Raw genomic sequence first — 12,331 nt, 5'->3', positions numbered from 1 at the left:
CTTCTCCCTGGCAAACACGGGGTGTTAAGGGAAGACGTGTATTTCCCAACTGGTGATGAGTGGTTACTCCCTGTTGCTGGGTGAAACTGGTTGCAAAAATGGTGCAGCATTAAAAGCCAGCCTATGATTGCTTCCAGGCTAGCAGATTGCCCCAACCGTCCATAGTTTGCACGGAAGATTGTAACATTTACTCTGCAAACTGTGGCAAAGCTTGAAAAAGTGAAAACCTGAAATGAGAAACATTCACCTTCACAGTAAAAGATGTTCCTTTTTGAATATCTCTGCTATGGCTTTAGGTTTTACTTTTACTTTGAAGCCGATCCGTGCCGCAGCTTTCACAGTTTCACAACAGCTTGGAGAATATTAGGCAAGCGTTTGCAGACAACTGGACGTCTTCCATGCTTCCAGCTAATGGAAACCACAGGATCTTCTAGCGCAGTGTTTCCCAACCACTGTGCTGCGGCACATAGGTGTGCCGTGGAAGATTATCTGGTTCCACCTGAGTAGTACTGAGTAGTACTCTAATGCTGTGTCCCAATTCAGGGTCTGCACGCTTGAATTACGCGCACTACGCGTACTACGTACGGTGCGTACTATAAGTACGAGAAGTGCGGAAGTGAGAGGCTTGTCAAATGGGACGGTCTAGCCTTCGTCGCGCTGTTCAGGTTGCCTAGCAACCATGATACTAACCGCGAGAAACGTTACATACAGCTTTGTGTGACAGAAATGAAGGAAAAAATGTTTTGTTGGTCATTCATTTTTGTCATGACATCACTTTGATTAGTTGAGTATCTGAGGCTGAGACCACAGGACTGTAAAACATGATTGTTGGGCTTCATTTCTGTACCGAACAGTTATTTCAAGAGTAGTTAGTAAATAACAATTAGCTGATGTTGTTCATGAGACTAAAATCATCTCACTGTGGTAATGTAAATATAATATGGCCAATATTATAGTTATTGTCAGATTATATATATATATATATATATATATATATATATAGACTTTACAACTAAGTTAACACTGAAAGTACAAACATTACTAATGTCACACCGGCATGTGGCCAACAGCAATGTTTTAATGTTCTTCGTTATTAAACATTCGCACATAAATAAGTGACGTCATATTCAGTACTTACTTTTGACAGTTCACTCTTCGGCTGCTCCCTTCTGCCGTATTTTGCGGCAAAATTATCCACACCCACTGCCGCCCTATGAATTGTGGGATATATGGGACCACGAAGCGTGCACCGGACCACGCTTGATATTTGGGGAAATCGACGGCGCATTTGGAGTATGCATTTGAAGTACACTTCGAATTGGGACAGCCGTCGTCGCGTGGCGGTGACGTAATCGTGCAGACCCTGAATTGGGACACAGCTTGTGTGATCGGCATAACGGGCAGAACAGTTACATTCTCCTCCACTAGAGGGCAGTAAAACTACCTGCTCTAATTAAATGGCTTCTCAACTGCCAGTAAAACAGAAGAAGAAGAAGAAGAAATGACATAATAGCCGAGCTTTGAGACCACAGTGCTAATAGCAATAGCAAAATTTTCAAATAAATATTTGAAAAGAAAAGGTAGTCAGTCTGACCTGGGTCCTGGAGAAAGCTCCGATGCAGATGAAGCATGAGCAGTGGTCAGAAGAGATTGAAAATGTGACGTCATTCAGGGGTAAAACCGCAAAGATTTCTGGGAACTCGTGGCAAGAGGTACTAGCGCACGCAGGCTTTCAATGGAAATCAGTTACACAGCGATAAAAAGAAACACAAAAATGGCAAGAAGCTGTTGTATTATTAACTGCAATAGCCGGTCGCATGACAGCCACGGGAAGCCGACGGGTAAAGAGATCGGTTGTTATCGGATTACGTCGTTGAAGAGAAATTGTTGGAGCCATGTTTCCGAAGTAACAAGAGGCGAGGCGACGGATGGCCTGGATTACAGCCCTTCAAAGACAAAATATAACATCCCAGAACACTCCAGCTCACAGGTTAGTCTGCTCCAAGCATTTCCACAAAGGTCAGTCTTCTGTTGTAGTTAATACGTCATTTTTCTTAACATAATTAGTGATGTAGGTTACAAGCAAGTCTGGCGCTGAACAGAAATTGTGGCGCTATGCTCCTTTGTTTATTGTGCATAAATAGTGAATTGTCCTGACACAATATTGCTGATGGGTTAGGGTTATGCACGGAGAAAAATGATCAATATGCTTGTTGTGACATTTTAGTTTTGTGGTGTGCCGTGTGATTTGTCTAATGTGAAATATGTGCCGTGGTTCCAAAATGTTGGGCAATGCTGTTCTAGCATCACACATTTCCCTGGTGACCAGTGGTTGTCAATGAGCAGTCTGTAGGCCTGTGTGACTGGGACATGAGCAAGTGCCTACAGGTAGATGGATTCATTTGTAACTTGCTTCATGTACCAGGGTTGTGTTCTCAGACAACTGTTGTTTATAATGTTGGTCCAAATGTCACTGCAGCAAACTTTCATTTCTATGCTGATGATATAGTGATGTACTCCTCTGCAAAATCTTTTACATGCACGAGGTCATCTCTCCACTATGGTTTGATTCTGAAGCTGCCTTATATGTGCAAACTTTTTATTATTAGATTTTGTTTTTTTGTTTTTTTTCTTCACACATTTCACATTTCTCTGGCATTAAGGTGCTTATACTTTAATTCTGCACCCCTGAAAGCCTACTAGGAATAACACTTTTCTGTTCTGGGCAGTTTCTGCCAGAGGGCAGTGAGGATGGTCTCTGCATATGCAGCTACCCTTGGAAAACCTGGAAACTATTCTCATGGATGTCAAACCACAACTTTATTGAAACATACTGAAGTGTCATTTCTTGCCTATAGGGGACAAAGGAGGTCGTCAGATGTCGTCTTTATCAGGGGAAAGAGTTGAGATACAAACAACTTAAACTATATATACGTGTATAAATTACAGGACATACGTAAAAGAAAGCCTAAAAAGTTCTTCTTTTCTGGCTTTGTAAAATGTGGGCTTTTAAAAAAAGAAAACAAAGATTTGTTAGTGATGTAACAAATCCTTAGTATGTGTATTATGCCCACTAGCCCTGAGGTGATTGCATCAGCTCAGTTTATCTGTATGATATATCAGTGCCCTGCACGGAGGAATGAGTAAAACCCCTTTGAAAGTAAACGAGACGTCTTTAGACCAGAAACTCAGAAACAAAGTCACACTTTTAATTTCCTTTGCAGCTTTTTCCATCTTTAATAACCCTGTGAAAGCGCTCTGTACGCGTCTGTGTGTCAAAACCAAACACATAGTTTCCCGTTGACTCCATTCATGGCTTTAACAGCAGCTCATGCAGTGAATCAATTACCTCCACGCACGCACACACACACGCACACACACGTGCATTGCTGAAGGAGCTGTGTTTGAGCGCTCAAAATAACCTTCAGTCTGCCTCTGCTCTGCATACCTGTGCTGTTAAGAATAAACTATAAAGAATGAAAATAAACCCTGTTTATAAAGCTCTGTATAAATCAGTGAGGGCTTTTTTATGGATGATTTTTCTCTAAAGGTCATCAGTGTGAAATAAGGCCTGTGTGGGTATCATCGTTGGAGCTCTCTGCCCAGATCCAGTCACTCAGCAGCGCTCGTGCTCACTGACCTTCGTTTTATCGGTCAGGAATTTCCCATGTCTGCTCTTCTGGCTCACTTTCTACTTTCGCATTCATATAATTCAGTTCCTGTCTCAACAACATGTAATAACTAATGTTTCTCCTTCTTTCCGTCACTGGATAAACTCTGGATATGAGGCTCTGCAGAGAAAAAAGTTCATGTATGATTCTGTAACATGGAAGAATAGAAGGTTTTTGCTGACATTAGGATAAGAGACTGATGCCACGCTCACGTACGCTCTAAGACTGGTTGAAGTTGACTTGACTTTGGCTTTAACTAAAAAGACGAAGGGGAAACTTTTAACCTGTCCAACACCAGCCTGACAAATTCCAACTTTATTATGTGATTCCCACCAGCCTTAAAACATTTTGTGCATTATAACTGGAAACCGTTTCCAACAACAAACATATGGTGTATTTTACTTCCTCCCATGTTATCTTTTGGATAATACAAACTCCAAGTGCAGCTGATGATGATGTCAGGTAACACTACACACCTGAAACAACTTAACGCTCATCCGTGTGACCCTGGCGCTCTGGCAGAGGGAGCTGCCAGCTTTGTTTTTGTCTCAGAGTTGGTTTAGTGGCTTGAATTTCATCTGGATCTGTCATCAGGAACACTGTAAACAATGCGGTCTGAAGTGGTGTAATCTCTGTCAGCAGCATGGGGGAGCGCTCGTTAGTTCTTTAGAATGATGAAACATGAGAGCAAATGTTTTCCTTTCTGGGATTACCCGTGCTAATTAAACGGTCATGCTGTTCAAACTCGCTTTGCTATTTTCTAGCTTCTACTTCTACATTTCTTACATTTCTTGATTGAAAAATGATGCTTTGAAGCATAAAATCTTTGGCTGTTTCTCCAGCTTTGGTCAGCCTCTGTCTTCAACCAGGCTCCGGCTGAGAGCTCCTTCTCTGGGTTTGAGATGTTAGTTGTTTGGCGTTGCAGTATCACTGGGGATCGGCTCGTGTTGTGTAACAGAGTTTTGACCTGATGCAAAGCTGTGAGAGTCTGTGGCTTTTACAGAGCTGGCTCCACTTAGTCCTGTGAGGGGGGGTTGAAGGTCCTGTGGTGGCTGTGGTCTGGCCTGGAGCCCAGTTTAGGGAAGAATGTTTGGAGAAGGATGCCTCCTGCTGGTTATAATGTATAATGAGCGCACTAGTTCATAAAAATCTTTACAAATGTGCCGTTTCTGTGATGATACACATCCTTTTGGCATATTTTCCCTAAATGCTGCATTTTAATGTAGAATATCAGAAAGATGAGTACTGTAGGCTTTCAGAAGCAGCAGTGTTTACACTGTTTGACCCAGATAATCAGTGAAAAGCATCCAGATTTCAACATCTGCTCTGGTACGACGAGGAGGCTCTGAACCCCTGGGAGTTCTCTAAAATGTGCAGTGAGGGAATGTGGAAATTGCAGTGAAAAAAGACAACATGGAATCAGTTACATTTTTATGCAGCCAAACAGTTTTCAGCTCCAGTACATTTTGGAGTAAATTGCACACAGTTGTTCCGATACAGGAATTAATTTTGCCAGAATGTGTGTTTATGCGTTTTAACTGAACGCAGACGACTCAGAGATAATGTGCTGGGTGAAAGGGGCACACGTTTGCTTTAAAATAAAAGGAAGTTGCAACAGTTTTGTTTTGTTTTTTTGCTGGTTCCTCTGATTTTACCAGCTTACTGTGAAAGTGAGTCACAGCTTGGAGAGAAAAACGTACATGAACTATGGGTGAAATACACCGGAACAAGTTGAAATCTAAATGTACGCAAATGAAACATTATTGGTTCAGTTTGGGCTGTTTTCCTCTGGGAATCATTTTCTTCGATATCGATAGTCAACTAGTCACGATTACGTTGACTATTAAAATCATCGACGACTAATTTAATAGTCAACGCTTCGTTTGAAGCTTTGTAAGATCACAAAAGACGCAGGAATAAGTAGCAGAATTTAAGAGTGTAATAACGGACTGAAACAGAAGATGGCAGCACTGCATGTACAAGGATGCCAGCTGCCGTTAAACCCCGAAGAAGAAGAAGCTCTGTCCCAGAATTCACAGCCCAGCTCAGTTGTCAACAATGGCGACAGCTAGTTAGTTTTAATATTACTCTTATTATTCTTTCTGGGTCACAAAATAAACGTTTAACATATTTTCAGGCGAGAATGTAGATGTGTAAACCTCAAATATCTGCTCAGTTTATCAAGACACCACATATTTTCAAAAGCGCTCCGACGTTTTCGGAGACATCTGTTACCCACTAGCTCGATAGCTAGCCGGGGGCTAGGCTAACTAGAGCCGTGAGAACACCGGACTCCCGGCAAATCGTTTTCAAACCCACCGCCGTCTTTCCCTACTCAGGTTAAACATGATATATAAGTCACTTAGATAACTTAAAATTTTATTGTTTGGCTTTTTTTAAAAGTATTTTATTGGTTCCTGACTAAATCGGTTTGGCTGAGATTAAAGTTAGAGTTTTTACACAGCTGAATAAACGTCAAGCAGATTAAACTCGATTGAAACAATCTGCAAATTTCATTAAAATTTAATAAACTATCATCTTGTCTTTATTTTTAGTTAGCACATACCTTAAACACTTAAAGCTGTAAGCTAATGATAGTTATATAAGAGCAGATGCTGCTGGTGCAATAAGCTGTATGTTTTATGTCCAATGGATGATGATCTGATGAGTCGACTATCAAAATAATCGTTTGTGGCAGCCCTAGATATCGACTAAAAGATGGAAGTATTCACATTTTTGAAAATTCAGCCGACTTGTTGACACTGTTGCGTTTTTGGAGCCAGTAGAGATCATATTTGATCCAGATGATCCAAAGTTTTATTTTTGAAGCCTGGAGGTGAGGATTCTGTTACTGTTACCATCTTTGAAGCTGATCAGACACCGCTCACCTGTACAGTAAACACCAAATACTCACTGCGCCCACCTGAGGCGATGTCTGCGATTCCACTCACCTTTTTTAAAGGTGTCACAGAAGCAAGTTTCCAGTCTGCGCTGGGTTCTCATTTTTTTTGTTTTTGTTTGTTTGTTTGTTTGTTTGTTTTTTGAGGAAAGCAGGAAGTCCGACACAGAGACTCTGTCAAAAGCTCTCGCAGTTTCGTTTCAGGAGTTTAAGGAAAGGAACAGAAACACACTTAAGACACCACGTCACAGAAACCCACACACACCCAAAGAAGTGACTCTTGACCTTCGTAACATTAAGAGCAAAATACAACTGAAATATTTAAAACAAGAGGTTTGTTTAGTCACATTTTACATTTACAAAGCAACAAAATCCTGACTTTAAGTAATTTGATTACATGAAAATTACATGTTACAAAACATGGCAGCATAATCTGCAGGAGAATACCATCAAAGTGATGTAATTGTAATAACTGTAGTATAACTAAGAAGTATAACTAAAATGAAAGCGAGGAGAAGCCAAAAGTTGCAAACTTTTTTCTTGTTGTTAAAGTTATTCATTCATTTAGACTGGAGCTTCAAATTAGCTTTGCTGCTACATGTTACCATGGCTGCTTTAATGTTTTGGGGGTTTAAAGTTAAAATCTACATGTCTCCAATCATTTCATAAACCGAGCAGGTTTTTGTTTTCTTTGTTCTTTTTTCCCAGGATTGTAAAACAGACTCCGTATCATCCATGTCATCACTGCTTGAATCCTAAAATATTCCAAACTAAATGCAGCACGGACCTAGATTTGAATGACAGTTGTGATAAGCCTTATCTCTGCCGACCTGAAAACAACGCTGCCTGTCACAGATGAGTCTTTGAAGGCTTCCTGTCTGAATTAGAAACAGCATTTTCAGTTTGGGCAGCAGTTTGTTATCTGCAGGAGGTTTAGGGGAAATTTTCCCTCTTTTTTTTCACTCTGTGCTTTGTGTCTGTTTCCTTCCAACAGGAAATGAGGTCTACACCGGAAAATGAGTAACAGTTTCTCCAGTCCAGTCTAGCTTAGTCTCAGGCTCAGTTTTAAGTTTCATAATTTATGTTTCATTTACATCTCGTCCTTCCTCTTCTCCTTTTCACGCTCCCTCCAGAGTCACAGCCTCTCACTCTGTCTCTTTCCAGCTGATTGACACTTTTGCGTTGGAGATCGGAGAGCTGAAGAAGGAGATGGTTCAGGTCTCTCATGCTGTGGACAAGGATCCTGTGGAGCTACAAGGGTGAGACTGTTTTCTATACGCGATCAAGTATTTTATTCCAGACTTTATGACACAGATCTTTTTGTTCTCATGTGCTTATTGGAGTTTATTATAAATTTGTAATTAGACGGTGTGGTCTGGACTTATACAGTCTGAAAAATGTTTATTTTCTTTTTATATACTAGGAGACAATCTCAGCATTGACTTATTTTATTAATTCTAAGTTATTTTTTGGTTAGGAGGAAACTGACTTGCTAAAGTTAAAGTGAAAACATATAAAAACATACAAACAACCAGCAGGTGGCAAAAGTGTTTAACTCTTTCTCTCTGTGGCAGGCTGGAGAGCGGCGTGTACCTGCAGGCTCGCCACTGCGGCGGGCTGGGGGGTGAAAGGGATTCTGGGTACGACTCCTTGCGGAGGAGGATGAGCGTGTGGGACCGGCTGACTCAAACCCACCCGGCGTGGCTGCTGCTGGGGGTCAGCGAAGAGGAGGCCAGTCGCATACTGCTCAAACAGCCACCAGGGGTGAGGAGGTCGCGTCCCGGGATGCAGATGTTAACACGTCTCCTTTGAATGTCTTTCCAAACGTTTTATTTCGCGGTGCAGGTGTTTTTGGTGAGGAAGTCTGTCGCTCTGCAAAGAAAGGTCCTCTCCGTGCGTCTGCAGGAGGATCAGGAATCGGGAACTCCCATCAGCCACTTCCCTGTCAGAGAGAGTCAGTACAGTAAGTGACACGTTTGACTACCTTTAACTAAAAAGTACTTTCTGCTGGACGTCAGAGTCTTTATTTGCATTCTCTTAAAGCACTTCTCAAAAAGCTGTGATGGCAGAGATGAGTCAGACGGCTAAAACGAGGCTTTCAGTTTCCTTTGGTCCTTAGAATACATCTCGTTCGACCACAGCCGCCTCTGCAGTCACGCTGTCCTCTGGGTCAAAGACTTAAATAAGCCACTTCCTGTCCACCTCTGCAAAAGATGCCCAGAAATAACCCCACACCAAAACAAGAGTCAGATTATGACTGAGTCGGTTTGCCCCACATGTGTATGTCACATTGTGTACTATTGTAGTTTTGTTTTATTTTTAAATGTCACTGATCAAGAAAATTGCCGGCACGACATTATTACACCATCGTTTTTGCCTTTAGTGAAGCAGTGAAGACAGAAAGTGAGCAGCAAGATGCACAGAAATGGCCCGCGGGTCGGGCTCGAACCAGGCCGCTCGCTCACTAAAGTGGCGCCCAGCAGGGAGAGACGGCTCAAACAATCAGGAATGTAAATATTTTTGAGAATTCTTTAATGACAAAATTGGCAGTTGTCCCGTCCCTGCCCCAAAGAGGCTTTCAACAAAGCTAGACACTTGGAAGACTCAGGAGCCAATCATATCGTTGCATAAAGCTGGACGACTGTTTTAAACCTTATTTTGGGTGAAAGCAGGTTTTGATTACTTATGTTTTTTAATTGTCTGGTGAGCAGAGATGGGCAGTAACGCGTTACTGTAATCTGATTACTTTTTTCAAGTAACGAGTAAAGTAAGGGATTACTATTGCAAAAAAGGTAATCAGATTACCGTTACTTTCCTGTAGGAACGCTGCGTTACTGCGTTACTAAAACCGTGATTTTTTGCGAGAATGTCTCATGACAGTGACGTAAGCGAGTGCGACGTTCGTGACAACAGCTGTGTGCAGATCAACAATGGATCATATATCGAGTGCAGAGAGAGTATGAGCGTGCAGCGTTTAAAGCGTGGAAGTACTGACCTTACTTTGAGTTTGATTCCATAAAAAGTGACAACAACATTAGTGTCCGTTGTGCGTGGGAAGAAAACTTCTTTTTACAGCGACAAACCCCTAAACTTCCGAGCAAGCACCGAGTAGCTACGACGTAATGGGAAACTCACAGAGAAACTCGCGGATTCTTCCACTGACCGCTGCGGCACACCTGCACCAGGGTAACCCTCCGCCTACCCCACTCCTGCTTTACAGGTGAAAATAGAGCAACAGGACCGCTAGTCTTTGACTTTATTTATTTTCTGCTGTGTTTTACTTGCATCTATTTGAAAGAGTGAGTGTAAACACAACAAATATTTTATTTTATGTGCTGGAATGTGCAGAAAATAGGTTTAAATGTTAAACTAATTTCTTCCAGTCAGAGAATGTTGCAGATAATTAAATGTTTGCTTGATGCATAAAGTTAAAAGATTAAAACTAATAAAACAAGTTTTAAAAAGAGACTTTTCCATTTGATTACATTTTGTATGATGATTATGCAGAAAAAGTAGAATTGGGCTGAAAGATCTATCACTTTATCACCTATTCAGGTTGTAAATCGTGTTTTTAAAAAGTAACTAAGTAACTAAGTAATTAATTACTTTTGAATTAATCAGTAAAGTAACGGGATTACTTTTTGGGGGAAGTAATCAGTAATTAGTTACTGATTACTTTTTTCAAGTAACTTGACCAACACTGATGGTGAGTCAGGCCAGTTTTATGTCGCACTGACCAATGAAATGAAAGCTGTGACTCTCTCCAGTCATTTAGTTTGGGGCTTAAAAATAACCGCCTGCATTCATGCCAACTTCCCAAGTTACAAGACTTGCCTGAACGAGGATTTTAAAACCTATAGTTAGAATTTGGTCATCCGGATAAATCAAAGAATGAGCAGCAAGTAAACAAAGCCATTAAATGTTGCATGAGAACAGAAGACACTTGAAGTTAAAAGAAAACTTCCCTGCAGTGTCCAGTTTAAAGCAGGCAGCAGTTCAGTCAGAAGCAGCAGAGCTGTGCAGCTGATTCCAGGCAGGAGCTGTAAACCCAGACAGGATACACAGAATAAACCAAAAACTATAACTTCCTGTGATTTTTGGTGAATGCAGCTCAGGAAGTGAGATGGGAGCAGACTAGGAAATAAGCAGAGCATCCACTTAAGATAATGAAGCCAAAATGTTGTTACATTAAAAACAAATCCAACATTTTATTTTGTATTTTTACTATTTTAACACATTTCTTCTGACAGTGCTTCAACTGAGATCTCCAAACTCATCATGACCTCATCTTGATTTTGCTCTTAGACAGTGTCCAAACTACAACTGCTGAAAGAGCCAGCCCTGTAAGGCTTGACTGGTGATACTGGAAATGTGGGTTTTACAAACAAAATGACAGCTGAAATGAACCTTTCGTCTAGATTTAACTTTTGTCCTGAGGGTTTGCCATGTAAAAACACATAACATACGCAGGCTTCTGTTTAAGTAAGAGCAATTATAATACTTATCTTCAGCAAACACGCACAGCAGCCACGATTTTCGTCACCTTTGTGCTTGTGCAGCATACCTGCGCTGAGATCTTTCATCTAAAGCTCTTTGCAGTTGTGCCTGCTTGTTGTGGTTCTTCCTTATGCTTTGTGGAAGCTTTATTGAACTGTTAAACAGTCATTTTTAATTGTAACATTAACGTCTGAGATATTAAAGTAAATCAGTTGGTAAGCATTAGTCATTGAGCTGCAACACTGCCAAGAAGTGACGACATACCAGCTGTGGATTTTCCTGCTGAAATGACAGCACAGATGGGATTGTGCCTTAGGCCTGGATTTTTTTTCTTCTAGCTGCTCCATAGTTGGCGTGCCTCGTCAAGCTAGCCCTGTACACAGTGTTTGAAGTAGGGGTGGGCGATATAAACGATATACGATAGAAACGATATAAATTTGGCCAACGATAGAGATTTTGACTATACCGCTCTATCGTGATAGCGCGTGTTGATGATGTCATCAAGCTGCGCCTGTTTTGGTCAAAAGCATCACAGCGGCTACAACCATTATCATCTGCAAATTATGCCGGGCGACAGTCATAGCAAAGAGATGAAGCACTTTTTAAATAAAGGGAAAGCCAAAAACTGCGCTTCCTCCACTTCCGTAACATTGATTCATTAATGTTGAATTCTCTCGCAGCTGTTCTATTCCCATGTTGTTGCAGTATATTAATAACTAACCTCGTATTGTGGATGAATAATCTCAGTTGTTCTCCTGACTGAAGTTTGGCCCGTGTATAGCATCCTGCTATGCGATTGCATTTGTCCCAAACCACCAGAATCCCTCACGTTAACTTTTATCTAGTGGAAAAAAGTTGGCGTTCATCCTCCAGCTTCACTGTGCTAATGTTATGCTAACATAGCTGTGTCGCTAGCAATCACGTAGCACAACATGTTTAGGTGGAAGCTAGCGAGCTAACTTCCTGTTAACTTCTAACTCCGTTAAATTTAATAAATTCTGTTTTCATGGATGTTAAACTTAATTGTTACACCTGGTAAAGCAGCAACGCTGATGATTTAATTAAAGATTAAAGAATTTAGACCGTTTTTAACTCTCAGTATTCGTTTGACTTTGGGACCTGAAGCAGACGGAGTTTTGGACCCAGATGACTCCGCGAAGCTCCTCACTCCGGCAGCCGTAATGCTCTGACAATCCATCAAGCAGTGCGGCTTACCAAAGTTGTACTAAAACATTTTTAACAGATTTCTGCTCAAATCGGTTTG

At 41.2% G+C, this 12,331-nt stretch overlaps 1 protein-coding gene across 2 annotated transcripts in view; it reads left to right on the top strand.

Annotated features, from left to right (window-relative positions):
* rin2b (Ras and Rab interactor 2b) overlaps positions 1-12,331 on the top strand; it is a 38,799-nt gene that overhangs the window by 3,971 nt on the left and 22,497 nt on the right. For both annotated transcript variants that reach the window (XM_087842196.1, XM_087842197.1), the window contains exons 2-4: positions 7,735-7,829; positions 8,145-8,334; positions 8,416-8,533. In XM_087842196.1, coding sequence (XP_087698322.1) covers positions 7,735-7,829; positions 8,145-8,334; positions 8,416-8,533 — 403 coding nt within the window. The remainder of the gene's footprint in view (positions 1-7,734; positions 7,830-8,144; positions 8,335-8,415; positions 8,534-12,331) is intronic.

The sequence above is a fragment of the Neolamprologus brichardi genome, chromosome 6 (assembly GCF_056152115.1).
Source record: "Neolamprologus brichardi isolate AB-2024 chromosome 6, ASM5615211v1, whole genome shotgun sequence".
NCBI lineage: Eukaryota > Metazoa > Chordata > Actinopteri > Cichliformes > Cichlidae > Neolamprologus > Neolamprologus brichardi.
This window is presented reverse-complemented; position numbering and strand designations above follow the sequence as displayed.